Source organism: Artibeus jamaicensis, unplaced genomic scaffold, assembly GCF_021234435.1.
Source record: "Artibeus jamaicensis isolate MK-2021 breed Jamaican fruit bat unplaced genomic scaffold, CSHL_Jam_final contig_484, whole genome shotgun sequence".
Taxonomy (NCBI): Eukaryota; Metazoa; Chordata; class Mammalia; order Chiroptera; family Phyllostomidae; genus Artibeus; species Artibeus jamaicensis.
Window position 1 is genome coordinate 7,769,881 of NW_026521859.1, and position 21,335 is coordinate 7,791,215.

A 21,335-nucleotide genomic window follows, 5' to 3' on the forward strand; every position below is an offset into this window, starting at 1 on the left:
TGATTCTGACTTGGTGCCCTCCATCAGGTATCTCAGTTTTCCTCAGAATTCATTTAGAATCTCAGGGCAGAATATAAAATTTAGTCTTTATTTTCAAATCCCTTTTGGTTGAACTTAATATCTTTCATGAGATGATAGCCAACTTGGGTTGTGTTTTCTAGCGCGATGTCACGTGTGATCGTGTTTGACCTTTCTGGTAACCCTGTAAGCAGGGCCTGCTTACAGCCGCTGTTTTGAAGGGAAGAAACTGGCTCAGAGAAGCTCCAGCGACCTGACCAGGTTTTCTCAGCGGCTGATACAGGCCAGGTCCTATTTCTTGGGACTCAAATCTCTCGCTCTCACAACTTGTTAGTGAAGGTAACTTGTGGAAGCTTCTCTGAAAGAAGTCCAGTAAACTGCCAGGCCAAATCTTATTTACTCTATTCATAGAGTGTTCTAAGGAAATGTCCTACCTTTTTTGATTCACGGATGTGTCTCACCAAACCTTTCTTTCACTGGTCAAATTTGGATTTGAGCTTGAGCTCTTTTCTTTATCTCAGTCATATTCTCAATTTTACCTTTGCATTATGAAGGGTGGGAGAGGAGAGGTAGAAAGGAACTAAAGGACAAAAGAATTAAACTGGAACTAGTCAGACAATTCAGAGTTGACCAAAGTTGTTAACATACATGTGTCTGCTCAGGGTGTGAGGCACAGGAGAAGCTGCTGTGAGAATGGCCTGAGTTTCGGTGGGAGGAAGTGAATCAGTTCAGCTGTCAAGCTTAGTTTTTACCTTCTCCATAAAGGTGCTTTTAAGATCTCTATGAAAATGTGCAATATAATTCATTCTTAAGCTCCAAAGGGCATCTCTTCTTTAATTATCTGGCCTGGTTTAGAGATGAGCAGGAAGAGGAGGGGATATCTGGATCCCCAAATATAGAAAAGCTCTTCCCCTCATCCTTACGCTTTTTTTCCCTAGGCATGAACTCAACAGAATCCAACTCTTCTGCCTCTGTTAGACCAAAGGTACTGAGTGGCACCCAGGAAGGGACAGTTCCTGACAACACAAGCTCAGCAACGTGGGAGGAAGGTGTGAACAAGACCCTCCCAAACCTCCAGGTAGTCAACCACCAGCAAGGTTCCCACCACAGACACATCCTGAAGCTGCTGCCATCCATGGAAGCCACTGGGGGCGAGAAGTCCAGCACGCCCATCAAAGGCGCCAAGAGGGGCCACCCCAGACAGAACCTACACAAGCATTTTGATATCAATGAGCATCTGCCCTGGATGATTGTGCTTTTCCTGCTGCTGGTGCTTGTGGTGATTGTGGTGTGCAGTATCCGGAAAAGCTCAAGGACTCTAAAAAAGGGGCCCCGGCAGGATCCCAGCACCATTGTGGAGAAGGCAGGGCTGAAGAAGTCGATTGCCCCCGCCCAGACCCGGGAGAAGTGGATCTACTACTGCAATGGCCACGGTGAGTTTTCTGTTCTCCTTGCTCACAGATCCCCTGCCTCTGCTTCTTCCCTCGTCCCTGGTGTCTGAAGGAGTGGGAAGTACAAAGTTTCTGGCATCTGCTTTGTACACTAAGTGCTATTTGATCTAGTTGTGTTATGAGAAATGAGTTGGTCAGCATTTGATGCAGTGCATTCGGAGAGGCTAACCACTCTTCCCTTTTCTCTCCCGGCGCATTTAAAGGAGCGTGTTGCAAAATGAGAGACCCGAGAGGGAACTGGAGGGACTGTGTTCAGCCTTGTCATTCAACACGTGAGGAGACTGTGTTCAGAGAGGTGTGGGTGCAGCTTTAAGCCAGGCCTGCTGTTGGTTCAGGCTAGATGGGATGGGCTTCTCACCGGAGCCCCCCTTTTACCCGGCTAGGCTACTAAGAAAGTGAAAAACCACTGGTGTTGTTTTCCTGTTTGAACCCGAACCTTGTTTTTAGAGTCCCATCCTTTTTGCCCAAGTACTTCCCCCACCCCTGTCTTACATTTTTAGGACCCCATTTCTACCAGGATAGGAAGGTCTTTTAGATGACAGACACCCAGAGCCTGATACAATGGTGGCTGTTGGAGGCCAGGCCCCACACCTGCACAGTAGTCAGTAGTGCACAGTGTGTTGATACGGGTTGGAATATTTGTTTTTCCTTTCTTGAAGGCCAAAAATAGCTTGCGGAAGTTGCCCTAGGAGCTGTTCCGTGTGAGGATGGCAGTTTTCAGGCTGTGGCAGTAACTTCCCTTTCTTTAAATCCTAGAGTGAGATCTCAGCCTGGAATTTTGATAATTCTAGTTGGGTACCCTTTTGCCCCTTAATGGTAAAAGTGTTAGCCTAACTTTCTGAAAAACAAACAAAAAATGGTCTGGCTCTTTGTATTGAGTCTTACGAGTGTTTGTACCCTTTGACCCAGCAATTTTGGGGAGAATCTATTATAAAGGCATAAACTAGAAGTACAAAAAAAAATTTAAGCATAAAGGTCTTCAACTTTTAACTCAGCATTATATATAATAAATTGATGCTGGAAACAGTCAAAGGGATAGTTTTAAGGAAATGACTTAAGTAAATTATGGCCTATCTATCTATAATACAGAATAGTATTTCACATTGAAGATTCTATGAATTTTTTGAGTGATCTGATAGGAAATTGTTTACAGTAGTTTAGAGAAAAGAAAAAACAGCCCAGACTGCACAAGTCGTGTAATACAACCCCAGTCCTCTTAAAACTTTGGAACAAAGACGGAAAGAAAACCCGCTAAAATGACAGTGCTCTTTCTTCCAGTTTGGTGGGAATAGGTGAGCTGTATGTGTGCGGTTTTTTCTTTGTTAGTTTTCTTCCCCCAAATTTTCTAAAACAAGCCCACGCTACTTTTATATTAAAAAATTTAGAAAAGTGAAAGAAACAACAGCAGCAGCTCATTCAGCCTCCTTTGCTGATTGGTGTAATCATCGAACCAAGTGACAATCCGACTGGGGCGGACGTGCTCCTGGGGGTGGCGCCAGCCCAGCTTGATGAGACTGCCCCTGCTGGCGGCCCAGCTGGGCGAGGATGGCGTCAGTGCTCGCCTTTGTAATAAAAGGTTTTTTGTTTGGATATAACTTCAAACTTAGTGGAAAAATTGCAAGAATAGTACAAAGAATACTTGTATACCTGTGCCCAGATGGATCTATGTTTAACATTTTGTCCTTTTGCTTTATGTGCTTTCTTTATATAAAAAATAGATTTTATAAACGATAAAAATACATATAATACAGAATAGGTTATTGTATAGTATACAGTATATATTGTCTATATACACACATATGTACATCTATAAAATAATTTTTCTGGTCTCTTCCCTGACCCTTTATTTTTATCTCTGGTATAGGATCTGGTCTAGGGGCAAATATTTCTTTATATTGGCCTTAAAGTGACCAGTTAGAACTCTTGTTCTGATGTGTGCACTGAGTGGAAAAGTAGTGGAGAACATCCTGCTGGATTATGCAAATATTTAAAACTCTTCTCTTATTATTCACTTTGTTAAAGAAATGACTCTATTCCTTTCTTCCTTTTTTTTTATTTAGGTTTTTTAGTCTAAACAGACCTAGGGGAAGGGAGGGAGAGAAACATCAATGTGTGGTGGCCTCCCATGCACCCCCTACTGGGGACCTGGCCCACAACCCACGTATGTGCCCTGACTGGGAATTGAACCAGTGACCCTTTGGATCTCAGGCCAGCGCTCAATCCACTGAGCCACACCAGCCAGGGCACGAATGATTCTATTCCTTTAGTAGTTGAATTTATGGAGTAGATTATAGTCCGCTGTATTTCTGAGCTCTCTTTCTCAGTGTAGTTTTCAGAATTTTTGAGGACACAGTGAGTTATCAAAGTGTCCGATGCTCACAGATTCTTATGACCACAGTAATGCTGTAAACTACTATGCCTATGTTGTTCAAACATTATCTAGTTTTGTAAAAAGAATGGAAATGCCAAACTGAACAAAGCCCAACCATATTTTCTGTGAAAGCGGTATCTCAGCAAAATGCTTTCCCAACTAAATCCAAATGCAGTAGTTCCCCCTTATTTGTTTCAGTTACCCATGGTCAACGGGGGTCTGAAAATATTAAATGGAAAATTCCAGAAATAAACAATTTAGAAGTCCTACGTTATATGCCATTTTGAGTAGCGTGGGGAAATCTCATGCTGTTTTGCTCCCTCTGGCCCTGGATGTGAGTCATCTCTTTGTCCTGCGCCTCCGCGCTATAGACCTACCTGCTCTGTAGCCATGTGGCAGCCACCTCAGTCATCAGGTTGGCCATTGGGGTACCACAGGGCTGGGGTTCAAGTAACTCTTATTCTACTTAAGAATGTCCCCAAACAGGTAGAATAGTGATGCTGGTGATTTGGATACGCCAAAGAGAATTTGTAAAGTGGTTGTTTAAGTGAAAAGATGAAAGCTCTCGACTTCATAAGGACATTTTTAAAAATCCTATGCTGAGGTTGCTGAGATCTATGGCAAAACTAAAACTTCTATTGTGAAATTGTGAAGAAAGAAAAAAGAAGTTTGTGCTAATTTGCTGAGAAAAAGAGAGATTACATTCACATAACTTTTATTACAGGGTATTGTTATAATTGTCCTATTTTATTATTGTTGGTAATCTCTTACTGTGCCTAATTTGTACATTAAACTTTATCATAAGCATGTATAGGAAAAAGCATAGTAAGTATATGTAGGGTTGGTACTGTCTGCAGTTTCAGGCACCCACTGAGGGTCTTGGAATGTATTCCCCGAGGAGAAGGAAGGACTAACGTAGACTCATTCAGGTGTTCTGTCTTTTCCAAAAGTTTAAAGCCCCTCCTCCCAGGTTTTTTCATTGGCATGTTTATATTTGGAGTATTTTTCTAAAGAAGATCTATTTCCCCCCTGAGTTTCTGCTCTCAGAGGTTCAACCGAGTAAAATCCCATTACAAAGAGACGTCTGTTTAGTAAAAACCATTCCAGGCACTCGCACAGGCCTGTAGAAACAATATCTCGTTCTGATCGCACTGAATTCTAGGCAGCAGGTAATCCGTATAACAAGGTCTTTTTCTGGTCCTTGTCCACTTGTGAGGATAAGAGTGGGGATAAAACTGCAGGCCCTGGGTGTTCTCTCTAAGAGGTCATGCAGGACCTCGTCGACGCCTGCCCCCCTTATGCAGGGCAGGCCCTGCTCCTGAGCCCCGTAGACCCTCAGCGCTCTGAACCCGGGCCATCGACTCCTGTCTTTCTCCACAAGAACCTCTTTCTTGGGCTCTATTCATCCCTCTCTGCCTACCACAGACTTACGGTTTTTGAAGTTGAACTCCACAAAACTACAATCCTACTGTCACGGAATCCTAGTATTGGAAGCCCGAGATGAGACCCTATGTGGCCAGGAGGATGGGAGACTGAGGGTGCTGTGCTTCTTAGTCTGTTCCTTCCTTTGTGAAGCCAGAGCCACGCTGCGTTTAATAGACTGGAATTGGAGTGTGGCTTCTCCTAATGTGTCTATTTCAGCAAAAGACGTTGGAAGTCCCTTGAGGATTTTCATACACACAACTCTTTTTAAGAGTTTTTTATTGCTGGGTTCAAGTGTCATTAACACGTAAGGCTGTTGCTAGTTCTCAATTTATGTTTTTGTTGTTTAAATAAAACTTTCTTTTTGCAGTATAACCCCAACATTGTAGGGTAAGTGGGGTTCCAACATGTTGAATTTTACTTAAAATTAAAATTAATGCAAGTTCATGGGAATTGGAAGGTTACATGGAAAACAGTATATTTTGTCTGATCTGTTTTGTCACACAAAGCACAAAAGTAAAGGCAGTGAAACTTAGTCCACATATATACAATAATGATTATACCTACATGGCAATAATGATCCCAAAACAGTCCCTTCAGTCACTTTCTTAGAGCTGTGGAAGATACAGAACTGTGATCCAGTCCCAGTGGAGAATGGGGGTGGCTGAGAACAGTACCAACTGCTGTCCTCTCCTTGCTATTCTAATATGGTTCCTTCCTCATGACCTTTCCTTCCTTTCTGCCTCTCCTCCTCTCTCCCTTCCCCACTTCTCCCTCTTCCCCTGCCCCCTCCTCCATTCATCTTTACCGCTATTTGGAAAAACTATGACGGTGTGTCCCCAGCAACCTGTTGCCCCAGGGAGTCTGAAGAGGCGTTGGAGAAGCAGGTTAGGAGTGGAGAGTGCTTGCAAATGCTTGTGGAGGAGGTTCTGCAAGATGATAAAGAGGGCAACAAATGCACAGCATGTCTGCTCAGGCATATTACCTTTTGCTTTCAGACTTCAGGCTATGAAGAAAAGTAGGGTGAGAGACTAAGGAATTGGGTTTATTTTGTTTAAAGTGGCTTAGTTCCCAATTAGCACATTCTTAGTCCTGAACTGTAGGGAGACAGTAAGCATTAGGCAGGGACAGTAATTCCTTCTGGTGTAGTTACTTCAAGTACATAATATGTAAGGACAGCATCTCCTTTGAATTGACTGCAGAAGGGATTGTGAAAGCAGCCGGCGCACTTTCTCAAGCAGACTGCTTTGTACCTGCAGCAGCAAAAGGGCAAAGGCCTCGGTCTACAGAACTAGATTCTAAGGTTCTATTCCTTAATTCCTTCAGCTCCTATGGTCGTGCACCGTTTAAGTGTTTGGTGTATGTGGTTTGTCTCCCCACATTGCTTATGACCTCTTAGAGAGCAGGCACTGGGACTTACTGGGTGTCCCCTATGCGGGGCCAATAACACAGGGTTCCAGGAGAAGTGGCCTGGAGTTGTGCTGGCTTATAGGGTAATCCCATGAGCTATTAAATTTAAAACTAAAATTGGCTCAAGTTAAAAATCCAGTTTCTCAGTTGCAGCAGTCACGGCTTCAGTGCTCCGTAGCCACATGTTGCTGGTAGCTACTGTATTGGGTAGGACAAATACAGAACATTGCCATCGCTGTTGGGTGGCACCCATCTAGAGCACCTGTGCCTTACCAACACACTTAACCTTTTCAAGGTTGGATCGTTTTCAAGCTGTTCACCTGTTGGATTTTTATCCTTTTCACTTACAATGATACATGGTGTTCGGGATTTGAACATACAGATCTTAAGGTGGGTTCTCTATACTAAATTGCCATATAGTCAAGAGGAATTATTTTTTGAAGCTAGAGAGGCTTCCATGACAGCAGTGTGGTGAAATAATGTGAAAACCGGCCACAAAAAGATGGCTGCTATTCCTTCATCTGATTAGCTTCTTTAAAGTGGAGCACTTTGGCCCTGAACATTGGGGAGCAGGGTGATGGGAAGAGAGGAACCCCGTAATTCAAAGGCTGAGGCACCTTAGGAAATGCTTAGGTGTCTGTGTTTAACCAGAGTGGAAGTGAGACCCCTTGTGAGAGACCTCAGGCCGAGAAGCCGCAGGAGTCCTGTGGCTGGGGCAGAGGCGGGAGGGAGGGAGCTGTGGAGGCCATTAGCACTCAACCTCACTTTTAGTAGTAACTGTTTCCCGGTCTCTAAAGGGATGAGCAACAAAGCAGGACTGTCAGACAAGTGGGGGAGCTAGGAAAAGGCGGCAGGGCGGTAACATGTTACCTAGCCCTGGTGTTACCTACCCGACAGGAACCGGGCCCAGAGAGGGTCTGCCTCCTGCCGGCCGGTAGCATTGTGGGTTTTTGAGGAAAGATTTCACAATACGCGTCTGAGTGACTTTGAGAGTGTGTGTGTTAAAGTTGGGGACAGTGAAACAAGAAAGAGCTTAGGATAGAAGAAGCAACAGGAGAGCGTAGGCAGGGCTTCTTTGGCTCCGTGGGAAGTACACAGTGATGGAGGTGAGCCAAGGTGGGGCTGCCGTTGGTTCGCTGAGAAGTCAGAGAAAAGGGGGCCGGGAAGACAGGCTCGGGGGTCAGCCCAGGATGAGCTGCTACTGCTCATTACTCACCTAGTTGCAAGTCTTTGGAGGGGACCCTTAGAACTGAGGGAGAAAAAGCACACTGACAAAGAAATGGGGGGAAAAGGCCTGCGTGTGAGGCTTTTAAAGGCTAGGAGATTAGGGGAGGTCTTATAGGAGGATCTCAATAGAATATTCATCAGTTTGGTACTGATACGATAAGATGAGATTTATTCCCTTTTTCCATCCTTTCGTGTGGTTGGCACAAATGGTACTAATTGGATTTCTTTTTTTAAAATCATTTTTGTTGTTATTCTATTACAGTTGTCCCAGTTTTTCCCCCTTTGACCTCCTCTGCCCATCCCACACCCCTCAGATTTCTGTTACCATCACCCCGAGTAGGGTGGTATGCGTTAATTACCCTCTGGTTGAAGAGGAACATTGTAAACCATTTACTCTTCAGTTTCCTTGGTTAGGGAAGGTAGGACTTTGTGACTTACTGGATGACTAAACTGCTAGACAGTTTATCTGTCTCAGTTTCTTTATTCCATGTGTCTTGTTTACGGGCCTGTCTCACGGGAACTCGGCACGTGGCAGCGAAAGAACACGGATGAGTCAGGTTGGCCTGGGTTTGGAATAACAGCCCTGGCTTTATAACTATGTCAAGCTGCCGAACCTCTCCTCAGTTTTCTCATCTGTGCTGTGGACATAACCCCTGTCTGTCTCATGGGGTTACTTAGGACACTGAATGAGATCATATGAGACATTCATAAAGCTGCTAGCTCAGCTTCCTTTTCTGTCACTCCTCCCACGAGAAGGTCGGAGAGTTAAGCTGTGCTGAAGCCTTCATGGAGAGCGGGGGGCAGGGCAGAGGGACGCAGGACTCTATCTCATCCAACCAAGCAGGAATCTATGAAGGGTCAAATTTAATGAGTCCTATGCACCAGGCGAAATGGCTGCAGGGAAAACACCTGCACTGGCAACTTTGGCCATAAATTAATGCCTTAAGGGCCGATTGCCCAGTACGAAAGAAACTGGAAGATGACAGTGTGGCGCACGTCGCCTGATCCTCAGCGTTGTACAGGGTGAAAGGAAGGAGCTTTGCCCACTTGGCCTGCTCCTGCAGAGTGAGGAGCGTGTGCAGAGGTGATAGTGCGCAGCCTGGGGAAGTGGGAGGAGGGGAGCACGGGGTCGGGGGCAGGGAATGGAAACCCAGTGGGAGGCAGGTGGAGTGGGGCAGTACTGGCCGGGAGAGGGAGGGTGTGCAAAGGGAAGGACCTGGCGGTGTGGTTTTGCTCACTGGTATGAAACTCTCGGATTCAAGTATGTTTAGGGTCTCACTCCATTCTAAAATCCTATCCCTCAGTGATGTAAAAATTGAACCGTGAAGCTGAAAACAATTCGGTAGCCAAACACTTTCCATATCTCAAGCTGGAAACCCAAAGACAAATTTAAAGTACAGAGCAGTTGGTTTGGTGGTTGAACCTCTTATTTGCATAACTTTGATGTCCTAATCTGTATGTCAGGGCTGTTCTTAGGGGAAACGAGACAGATGGAGAACCAGGACCCAGTTTGCTTAGAGCACTTTATCTAAAAGGTTCAGATACTGTCCTTGAACCAAGCTATATTTTAGACCCTGAGTTCCTGGTAACATACATTTTATTTCTTTCATCCTGTCCCCTATCCACAGCTCCCTGCTCAGTCAAAGCAAAACATGATACGTCTCACCTTACCTAGTTAACACACAAACACGTCTGTTCTTGTCTGTTGTCTTTAGGTTTTACCTGGTAACAACCTAGTTCCCTGTTTCGTCCTTATGAATCCCAAAGAACGTTTCCCTTTCCTTTTCCTCTTCTTCTTCCTCTTAACTTGTGGCTCCTCCATTGGGAATGGCAAAGTGGGGGAGAACTGTTTTTTATTGGGGGCTGTGGAGGAAATGCATCTTCTGGATGATCAACTCCGCAGACTTTGTCTTCTCCCCAGACTAAGCAGTAAGATGCAGTCCAATGATAGGAGTGGAGTGTGATTGTTTTTTTTATATAAATATACAAAATTTTTTGTATTAAAAAAAAAAACAACCTGAGTTTGCAGTGGTTGCTTAGGTGATAGATGTTGAGTCCCTGGAAGCTGTGCCTTGGATATATTTGAACACTATGAACAGACGCTTCGATCTGGTTTCAGGAATGACTAAAAAAACCATTTCATCTGACTTATTAAAACTGCCATATTCAGCGTTTAGAAATGAAGAGCAGATGAAGTGTGTTAGGAATTTGATAAGTACTTCTCCCCTTCATTATTTTTCCTAAAGTGAGGTCATGGGGTGTCTGCTCCTACTGACACAGGGCACAAGGAGATTTGGGGGTGCAGAGGCTACATAAATTGTGACTACTAATATATTTTTCTAACCTCATAAGAAAGGTTTCTGCTACCATGAAATTTTCATCATTTAGTTTTCTTTAACAAAGACCTTTATCATGCTCAATAAGTGCCATATCTGGTTCTAAACATTTCCTAAAGATTAACTTAATTTTCTTAACCTGTGAGGTAGGTCACTACCATCACTTTCCCCATTTCAGAAATGGAGGAGACAGATACGGAGAATAACTTGCCCAAGTTCACACAACCAGTAATTGGCTGTACGGGCTTTAAACTTGGGCACCAGTCCGACTCCAGGTACTACCCCTTGATTCTTAGATTCTGGATTTATAAAAATGCAGATTTTTATATTTCCAGGTTAGAAATTTCCAGGTTTCTGTGGTTTATTATTTTTTTTACCACATTCAATCAAGAAAAATTATTTCCCTCAGTAACAAAACCCCGCTTGTTCTGAAATGAAACAGCTACAAAATTTTCATCAATAGGGAGTTCTCCTCTGTAGAGGTCGCTGTGATTCCCTACTTTTTTCTGGGATTGTTTGAGATGGAAAAGCCAGATATCCAATGGCTGAAGGTCTGAGAGCTATTTTTTAAGAATAAGGGCTCTTTCAAAGAAGTTGGAGGTGGAGCCCTGCTAACTGAACTCACATGTGTTGAACTTGCTTTTCTCAGCACCAGGCAGCAGCAGCAGCTAGAACCCAAGAAGCCATCCCCCTCCGCCAGAAGACTCCTTGACTGGAAATTCCAGACAGTCATCCTGTCTGTCAGCCCAAATTTCCTATGGGAAGTAGACTTGAAGGGTAAACACCAGGAAGCCGGGCTGGAGGGAGCAAACTATTCCCTCTAAGAGGCTGCTGTGTCCCAGTGCCTGCCCCCAGCGCTGTCCCAGCCACAGTCACTTCACAGCGGAAGAAAGAGGTGGGCTGTTTTTACCCACACCCCACCCCTGCCTTTTCCAGCTTTGCTTCCAGTAAAGCCATTAACAGCAGACAGCACCTTTCTGTTTTACCTCTTCGGATATTTGAGGATTGTGGAGCACACAGAACTGTCTTAAGGAGAAAAAGCCTTATTGCTGTAGCTTGAACAGCATTATTATCTTGCCCTGGCTGGTGTGGCTCAGTTGGAGCACCCTCCCCTAAAGGAAGGGTTGTGGGTTCAATTCCCAGTCAAGGTGTATACCTAGGTTGTGGGTTCAATCCCCAGGCATGTATGGGAGGCAACTGATCAGTGCTTCTCTCCCGCATTGATGTTTGTCTCCCTTCTTCTCTCTCTAAAAGCAATGAAGATGTCCTCGGGTGAGGGTAACACAATTTATTTGAAAGCGTTATCTCACACAGTGTGGCTGGCCAGAGAGAAAGTGGCTGATGTAGCCTTTCCTCTTGAGGGGTTGAAGCTGCTCTTTTCCCCAGGCCCACCCACCGATGATGTATTCCTCTGGGCTTTAGAAGGAAGGTATTTATTTTTTAGATGTGTATTTCACTTTATAATTTATCTAGCAGCGTTTGAATTTAAGCTATTTAGGATATTAAAAAACAAATCGGTGTTTCCCCCACTTAAGGCTAAAATGCATATAAAATCCTTCATGATTAGTGTCCTCGAGTCAGCCCAGTCAGGTATGATGCATGCAGATTTTGCAGGGGAGGAGGAGTTTCTAGAATTCTGCAGATCGTATGTCACAGCCAATTGGTTGTAAACATTGCAGTGTGTGTACAGGGTTCCACGCATTTATCAGGTATGTTGATGACATATTGACTTTTAAAAACTAAGTGGGTTCGAGTTTATAAATAAAAAAATAACTCTTATTGTATTTCATAAAGTCAAAGTTGCCATTGAATGTGAGGCACACCATCACTGATACACCACTGAGAAACCTCGCCACAGCCAAGTGTGAAAAGGCATTGACTTGAATATGCGCTCAGCATCTTGGAGTCGGTGAAAGCTGGCTGCATTCTTGCCTCTTTTCCGTAGTGTGACAATAAGATTTCAGCTGTGATGTCAGCTGCATGGTTCAGTTTTCAGGTTTCCTCTACTTGGCTCATGGGCAGCATTCGGTACCTTCATTCCCTTTTCTTTGAAACACTTCCTTCCATTGTCCTCCAGGACACCGAATCTTCCTGGGAATCTTCCTGGTTCTCCCCTCTCTGGCTGTTCCTTATTCAGCTTCGAGGTCCCCTTCAGCTCCTGGCTGGTTCTTCTTCAACCTGCCTTCTAAGCAGTGGAGAGTCCCAGGCTTAGGACATGCAACTCTTTTCTACTTGCACACTCTTCCTCCCTTGATGGCCCTGGCTTTAAAATATCCTCTATATGTTGGTAATTCTCAAATGCATATATTCAGCCTGGGTCTTGTACCTGAACTCAGTGTGATACAGGGTGCGGCCAAGAAGGGGGCCCCAAAAAGGGATTTGGAATGGGGTCCAGAACTCAAGGTGTCTAGGAAATATTGGAGAGACATATAAGATGTCCTCACTCCATTCCCGACAGGCGTGAATTGGGGGAAGGGACACATGGGGCAGGAACATGCAGGGCTGTTTTGTACAGCCACAGCCTTGCAGCTAATCCATGGCATGGCCATTTAACATACCTATAGCCTTTGGCGTGTCACTTGGATATGTTAAATGGCTGTGGCCAGGCTTGGAGCCAGGGGTATGGAAGTCACTTCCCCCTAAGATGGAACTGGGGGGCAGGTCCCCCAAGTCACAGTGCGTTCGTGGGAGCTTGGAGAAGATTGGCTCCAGGACATGGGGACATACCTGCCCAGACTCACGATGGCAGCCCAGTAAACTTGGAATAATACAGGAATGCTGACAGGTGTAACTGATTGTGGGAGGAGTCAGAAATGGGGGTACAGAGGAAGATTGGCGTGGGGATTTAAACCCAGACACGGCAGCCATTGAAAGAGAGCCACACGCGTTTTTGTCAGAGTGAGGACCCCCCCTTAGCTCTGGTGGAAGGAGAACCATGCGGTTTTGGCCAGAGTGCAGATCCCTGCAGCTTTGGTAGAAGAGGCCCACACGGCTTTGGGGTGCTCCCTTTAACCACGTGGCCTAGGAAGTAGGAGAGACTTTGTCTGGAAAATGAGTACAAAATACTCCTGCCAGTAGATTGTGAGAAGGTGCCACGTTAGTTTGGGTTAATTAGAGATCCTGCCTGGACGGCGACACAGTGGACAGTGGCAGGAGCCTGGATCCCGGACTTTTGCTCTTTTCCTGAGTTACTGTACCCTGAATTAGGGCAGGGGGAGAAGGGAGCGCTGTGTGTGTGGGTGGATATCTTAAAGGACTTTGATATTTTAATGAAGACGATAGGTCACTACTTTAAGTCTGTATAGCATTAAACATTTCCTTTCCTTTTCACAAATCTCTGGCATTGAGAGATGTCTTTCCAATCAGATCGGCAAAAACAATCGAGCCCAGCAGGTTGTCCAGATGGTATTAGTATACTGTCCTGGGGGGGGGGGGCTGTTGTTCTGTAACAAACGTGCAGATATCCTCCTGCCTGCTTGACAGACCCAGATGTCTCATGAGCACCTCACTCTCAAGACGTCTAACGCTGAATCCCAAACCATAGCTCTGCATAAGTTTCCCATTGCAGAACGTGGCTGCCATTCCAGTTGTTTGCTTGTTCAGGCCAAAACGTTAGAGTTACCCTCAACTCCTTCCTTCTTTCTCATCTCATTTAGGATCCATTAGTAAGTCTAATCAGCTCTACTTTCAAAATACATACAGATGTTGGCCATTTCTTATCATTTCCATTTCCACCACTCTGGCCCAAGCCACCGTTACCTCACTCCTGAATCCTGGTTTCTTCTTCTTTTATAAGATTTTTATTTATTTACTTTCAGAGAGAGGAAAGGGAGGGGGAAAGAGAGGGAAAGAAACATCAATGTGCAGCAGCCTCCTGTGTGCCCCCAACTGGGGCCTGGCCCACAACCCAGGCATGTGCCCTGACTGGGAACTGAGCCGGAGTCAGTCAGTCCATGTCATTCTCTGGTCAGAATCTCCAGTGACTGTCACTACACTCAGAATAGCAGCCTTGATGGCCCAGTGTGACGACACTCCCCGCTCCACAGTGCTCCCAGCCCGACTCCCACTTCTTTCCCCCTGCTCACTGGCACCAGCCTCCGGTTCCTCCTTGTTCATGCCAACACCGTTCTGTCCTCCTCGCCTGCTGTTCCCTCTGCCTGGGTACGCCTTCCCCGGTACCTGCAGGGCTTCCTCCCTTACCTCCTTTAGCTCTTGACTGGAAAGTTCACCATCTGTGCAGCCTTCTTCAGGCATGGGGCAGAAGACCCTGCATCTAAAACCTGAGCCCTGCCCCCTCCTCTCTGTTTTCCCACTCTAATTTTCTCCTTAGCACACCTCACTATCTAACGCACTAAATATTTTGTTACTTATTTCCATTATTCTCCCTGTTTCCCCCAGGACAATGCAGGTTTCAGGAGGAAAGGATTTTGTTTTGCTTTGCTCACTGCCATGTCCCCAGTCCCTAGAACGGTGTCCGGAACAGAGGAAGTGCTCACTACACTTTGGTTGAATGAATAAATGAACAGCTCAAACACTAACTGAGACAGGAGGAGGGAGGCATTTTTAGTCTTGTGGATTTTGTTTTCCCCTGTGGAATGAAAGAAAGGATTATTTTTCTCCCAACCTCAGTGGTATCTGTTCCTTCCATCTGTAAAATTGTCTGCTGTTTTGATAAAGTTTGTCATTGGTAAACATTCTGTCCATTAATCTCATGAGACCTTGGCACAGTGCTTTTTAGTATCTCTTGAGATTCATCTAGGCTTACAATGAGTGTCCATTAAACCTTTAGCAAGATAGCGATTACTTTTTTTTAATCCTCACCGGAGGATATATTTACTGATTTTGGAGGGGAGAGTGAGAGGGAGAGAAAGAGAAAGAAACAGATGTGAGTGAGACACATCGGTTGCCTCCTGTATGGGCCTCACCCAGGGGACTGAACCTGCAACCTAGGTATGTGCCCTGACTGGCAATTGAACCCGCAGACATTTGGTGTATGGGCTGACGCTCCAACTAACTAAGCCACCTAGCCAGGGTGAAAGCAGTATCTTTTAACTCAGGGCAAGAAGTCAAGTTCCTAGTACTGATAAAAGCAGTTTCCTGTGCGATGCGTTAGAATTGATCCCTCTTGATAACCATTTTTTAACTGTCCCATGATTTGTGTGTTACTGCAAGAACACATCTGCACGAGAGACTGTTGCTTTGAGGAGCACTTACTCCGTTACCGGGCCAGATAGACTATTGCCCGGATGGCTTGTCTCTGCAGGAGGATTTCATTGCAGCGGGAGAATCCAGGAGACCTTTGCTCCTGCTGAGCTCTGGTCCCTAACGTGGACGCAGAGGACCACCCTCCGTGGGAAAGGGCACCAGCAGAGGGAGAGGTTGTTGCACAGGAAGTGGGTTACTGTGCCAGAAAACTCAAGTTCCACCCATTGGTGACCACTCTGTGGGTCTTCCTCTTCATTATTATAGAGACTGGAGATCTGGCAGGGCCCCCTGGCAAAGGTGACAGTATGTGGCTGCTCAGGTAGTTAGTGGCTTGTTACAGAGGCTAATGAGATAGTAAATGGTGGGGGCATTCAGGCAAGAGGGAAGAGATGACAAAAAAGGCATTCATTCGTTCATTCATTCATTCAAAGCTACTCATTTTATTTCTATCCTGTGCTAGCCTCTGGGAGGTCCTGGGCACAACAGTAAATCAAAGCAGACATGGGGCTTGGGCAGAAGGTGGTCCGAAAATTACCATCGTATAGAAAAGAACATTGATTCTAGGAATTCCAAACTTGACCTACATTGTTCTGAATATACATTGCATCCATCTTTGCCCATATATCTGTCACAGGTAAGCCTGAGGTCACAGCACATGCTTACACATGCCTGTGGTGGGTGGCTGGGGTCAGGGTGGTGGTAAAAGGGAAGTAGTCCTGAGCTCGTGTCTCCTGATCCCCACGCGTGTGTCTCAAAGACTGCTGCGTGTGTGGAGAAACCCTCACAGGGAGAACTGGGGAGTCGCCTGTCCTGGGAGGAGGTCATACACCAATCAGCTCCGTGGGAATTTTCTGTCATTTGTCTCTCTACCTCTCTTTCTGGAAGAATAATGAAAACCGACATTACATTTAACAAGTATGGGGGGTGCTGTGGGAATGCTTTGATCTTTTAAATGATGAGCTTTTGGTACTATGAAAAAACCCTTTTTAAAATTAAACAATTTCTTTTCCACGCACGCTTTCTGTGTGGAGCCGGGTCGCACAGCACGGAACCCAGGGTGCTGCCTCGCAGGCTGCAGCCGGCCTTCGTTCCCTCTCCGGCTCTGCACCCCTGTCCTCTGTACCTGGTCCAGGGGAGGCTTTCGCATGGGCTCTTAATGATGGCTGTCATTTCAGATATTCTACCTCCAAAGGCAAAGCGCTATAATACCTTCCAATGACAAAGGTCAGGCTTTTGTAAAAAGAGCAGAAATCCTTTTTTGCATACTGCAGTTCACGTTGAGCTTAAAAAGGAAAGAGCCTCACATTATTAGGGTTGTCGCCCAGATAGTATTTAATAACTCAGGGTTTTAGAATGCACTGGAAAATGCTGTTTCTTCTGCAGTCACCCAGCTGGTCACTTCCTGCCTCTCTCCCTCATGGCGGACCTGGGTGCTGTCGGCGGTGCCTGCTGCTGTGTGGTCCTGCACGGGACAGGCACGGCAGCAGCGTTTTTGTTTTCACATTTGCCCTTTTTGTGGGTGGTGCCCCTCCCAGCACGTACTGGTGAGGCTCTGGAAAGCACAGGAAGCCAGGATTCTGGTGCTTGGCTTCGTTGTTCAGCACCTATAATCCTGGTGTTAAAACCTCTGTCTTTGTAGAGCTCCTCCCACCTTTCAGGTCTGCTGCCCATTGATACTGTCCACTCGGGTGGAAGGGACAGGGGAAGGAGAACCACTATGCACTGACCTGCTGTGCTGATAGTTTTAATACTTGATTCCACAAATATTCGTACCTACCCTATGAGATATAAGAGGTGGTATTTTATTGATGTGGACAATGAAATCTTAAGGAGTTTGTCATTTACCCAAGGTCACGGAGTCGTATCTTGTGAATGCATTCATGTTATTTTGCACTACTTGCATCTTAAAATTCACAAGCCATTTGCCTGGGGCCAGGGACCCCTGAGCGCACATCCTTTCTGGCAAAGTGCAGGCCCCGGTTTATTGGCCTTGACCCCTTCAATAACTTTTTTAGAAACTTCAGCCGTTCCCAGCACTCCAAGACCTGACATCATAAGAAAAGGAAAGTTAAGCTCCACGCCTCTGTCTGTCAGCACTTCAGGGGGTCGAAGGCTGTGTTTGTTTTCAGTCTAAGAAAAAAAAGAGTTGGTATCACATTTAGCTAAACAGTTCAGGTCAGTGCAACACACTGTCTGGGGGAAAGGTCTCAGGACTCTGATGGGGCAGAGATGGTGTCTATTTATTTCACTTACTGTCATTTCAAATTGAGGTGGAAACTTTCATTGGGGGGTGTCTATGTTTTCCTTTAACAAAATGCTTTTCTAAATCGCATGCCATTTGATAGTCGACATCTCTTTAAGGGAGGTTGTGGGGGAGGATCTCAGTAGAACATTCATTATCCTTATGAGATTTATTCCCTAAACTTCATCTATTCTTGGGTGTGGTTGGCAAATGGCACTAATTGGTTTTCTGCTATCTCCCGGAGCAGGGTGATTTATAAGCTATTTACCCTCTGGTTGGGGAGAAGTATAAACTATTCACTCTTAAATGTCTTGGTTATAGAAGATGAGATTTTGTGATTTACTAGAGGGCTGTAAACTGCCTGGCAGTTTAAATTGCTATCGTTTCAGGTGTCGGTGAAGTACAGCACTTACCATTTCCAGCCCACTGCTACCTCTTTGTAAATAAAGTTTTAATTAGAACACAGCCCCCTCACGCCATGGCCAGCTCTGAGTGCCCTGATACACACACCCAATGGCCCTGTCCCGGGAACCTCATTCCAGTGAACAGCAGTGCTCCTGGGCAACACCGCCGTCCCGGTTAACCACAGCAGAGGGGGCTGCTAACGAGCTGGGTGACTTTGAACTGGACACCAGCTTTGCTCCATGAGATTCCTCATATAAAATCCAACACTCGAAAATTACATATCCTACATAATAGTATATGCATATATAAAGCATATAAAAATACATGTTACATAAGTATATGTATGTGTGTTATATATACAGCTTAAAAAGGAATAATAAAGTAAACATCAAATAAAGTGATTAAAGAAGACCCCTTTTGTCACCATCCGGCTTAGGAATAGAACCTTGTGCACAGCTTCAAAGTTCCTTCCGTGCTAACATTCCCCTCCCTTTCCCAGAGGAAACCATCTCAATTTGTTGTAATCGTCCTGCTGCTTTCCTCTCTGGTTTCTATTTAGTTTTGCCTAAAACTCTCTTTCTAAAGAAAGAACACTTTCAAAGCCCACCCAGTTTTGCTTCGTTGGTGTTACTACGGTTTTCACTGCATTTTCTCGGTGATAAACTCTTGTCCTAAAAGTTCTGAAGGGCTACCTGTCCGGCAGACACAGCGGCACACAGGGGCTGCTGGGTAAAATCGCCTGGAATATCCCGCAGCTGTTTCTTTTTTCCTTGGTGGTAAGGTGAGGACAAGGTGCATCGAACTGATGGGCCAGCTCGGACTGGCCTCTCTTCCCCCGCAGAGGTTTCCTGACCTAGCGCTGGGATAAAGGGCTGGTTATCTCCAGAGGGGGCCGTTTTCTCGGCGGCCTTCAGACTTACAGCTCCTGCGATAGGAGGGGCTGTGGTGTAGAACGTTGCTGACCCAGGCCAGCTCACGAGAGTTGGCTCACATGTTTTCACAGTAAAAGAATAAGATAAAACCTGATTCACAGGCCTTAAATTTAGCTTTTAGTCAATTTTAGTTTGAAGGACAATCTCATTGTATCTAGTGTTTGCGTTTTTCTGTTTTTCCTTTATTTTGTGGCTGAAAGAAAAAGTATAAATACTGGGTTTTGGAAGAAGGAGCTGTTGTTAAGCTTAAGCCTTTTCAACTCTGTAATTACTCTATAAAGGCTATGTATTTGCATCAGAAATGCATTTAGTTTTAAGTTATAGTGCCCAGTATATGGAGCATTTATCATCATGGGGTACTTCCAAAAATAAATCAGCTCTATAGAAAATGTTAATCAGCTCGTCCCCAGGGACCATAGTGAATATCCCCATTGTACAAATGAGGAAATGAACATGACAGTTAGTGGTTTGCCCAAAGCCACACTGTCATTGGCATTATGAAGATTTAAGCAACGGACCCACATACAAGAAAACACAGTCATATTTTCATGTAAAACACTGTGGACCTTAGTCAAATTGACCTAAATTAAGATTCAGGGAGTAATAAGCCTTTTGGTGTTTGGTACAATCTACCACATCGACCTCAAGAGCTGCCTCACTCCTCAAAGTTACCTGCGGGGGGGGGGGGGATTTGGAGGAGTCTGTTTGCTTGAAATGAAAAGCTCTGTATCTGGCTAAACATTGCTCTGAAAACCGAAAAGCAACTGGTTCAAGTATATTTTGCGCTGCCAAAGGAAACAGTGTGAGGACAGTAATGTCTCAATTTGTGGCATTCTACTTTTACAGTTGACAAGCAAGCAGCCTCTACTAAGAACTTCTGTTTTAAAACCATTTTCAGGAGGCTGTTCCAGGATGTGCATGCAGCCTTTTAAATCAACTGCCTCAATAGCATTGCGTGGGCAGAGTAAGGATTTATATTGAGGAGCCACAAAGTCCTACATTTTCAAAGAAATTTCTGGAACTTATATTGCTCTTAAGCAAAAATTGTTAGCTCACTTTATAAATATTTCCTCCCCTCCAAAAAAAAAACCCAATAGGAGCAAAAAGTTGTTTTCTCCTTGGTTAACCCCTAATTAATTGAAAAAGTCAATTATCCACAACAGGAAGCTTTTTATATCTCCTTTCCTCATTAAGCTTCATTTGGGAACGTGGCTACATTTTGTTTGTTGAGTAGCAAGTGTTTTTTAAGGCATTGTAACTGTAAGAACTCTTGTATCAGGGCATGTAAGTGTGGCCCCATTGGAACACATGGTATTGACTCAGAGAACTCACCGGGTAAACTACCAGAGTCCTATTGTGCGGTTACAGGCACACTCTGTGTATAAATTTGGGCAAAGCCATTATGTAATTGAGGGGAGAAGATTCTGTAAAGATGAAGATACCAAAGCGTGCTATTGAGGGCAGGCTCACAGAGGGTTGGCGCCACACACCTATCCTGAGTTTGCAGATTCCAAGATTCAATTTTGGCATTTCACCAGTGTTCATCAAATTTAAGGACTATGGACTCACACTGATTGAGTTTCTAAGTAACTGATAAACCAGAATGACAAAATATAACATTTTTTGGAAATTGGGCTCAGTACTCAACCTACCTACCCTTTGTAACATTGAGCAAATTGTAAAACTTTTCTGAGGTTTTCTTTTTTTTTTTCCCACCCGTGCAAATGGAATGTGTGAATGCTTTATCAAGATGTTCAGTAAGCTAGTGTCTTAATGCCTGGAAGATAATAGCTGTTGTTATTTTAATGTCATTTTGACTGTTGTCTTCATTATAATTGCATGTCAACTTAAATAGATAAGAAAATTGCTTCTTGAGCATAAATTAGAGCACAAGAAGTCAGGAGTTCTTAAGGAATGCCTCTGTTGGACTTGCACGGCTGGGTGCATCGTCAGCTGGCAGCATGGACGCCCTCGCCAGAACCTGGACACCCTCACCCTAGACAGGGCTGGGTAAACTCCACTGCAGTTTAAATCTGTGCCTTATCTTTTCCTACATTTCTTGAAGTCACCACTTTTTTTAATCTGGGCGGCTCTGATTTTATTTGGTTCTAGTTTTTTAGCAGCAACAAAGGAATTACTCTGATTACTTTGAGTTTGGTTTTCAAAACATCTTTTAAGGGTAATTTATTATATGGTTCATCCCCGTGACTTATTTGTTTTATACTTTCAAGATTGCTCCTACTTCTGGTTTCACATTCAAGAACTGAAATTTGCAGGAGAGTGCCTGACTGGTCCCCAGGATGTGCCAAGTGCTGA

General features: G+C 44.8%; 1 protein-coding gene across 1 annotated transcript in view; it reads left to right on the top strand.

The window, feature by feature from the left end:
* The window catches only part of TNFRSF21 (TNF receptor superfamily member 21), a 64,545-nt gene that overhangs the window by 20,794 nt on the left and 22,416 nt on the right, over window positions 1-21,335 (top strand). Inside the window, exon 3 of the mRNA XM_037142550.2 lies at window positions 957-1,451. Coding sequence (XP_036998445.2) covers window positions 957-1,451 — 495 coding nt within the window. The remainder of the gene's footprint in view (window positions 1-956; window positions 1,452-21,335) is intronic.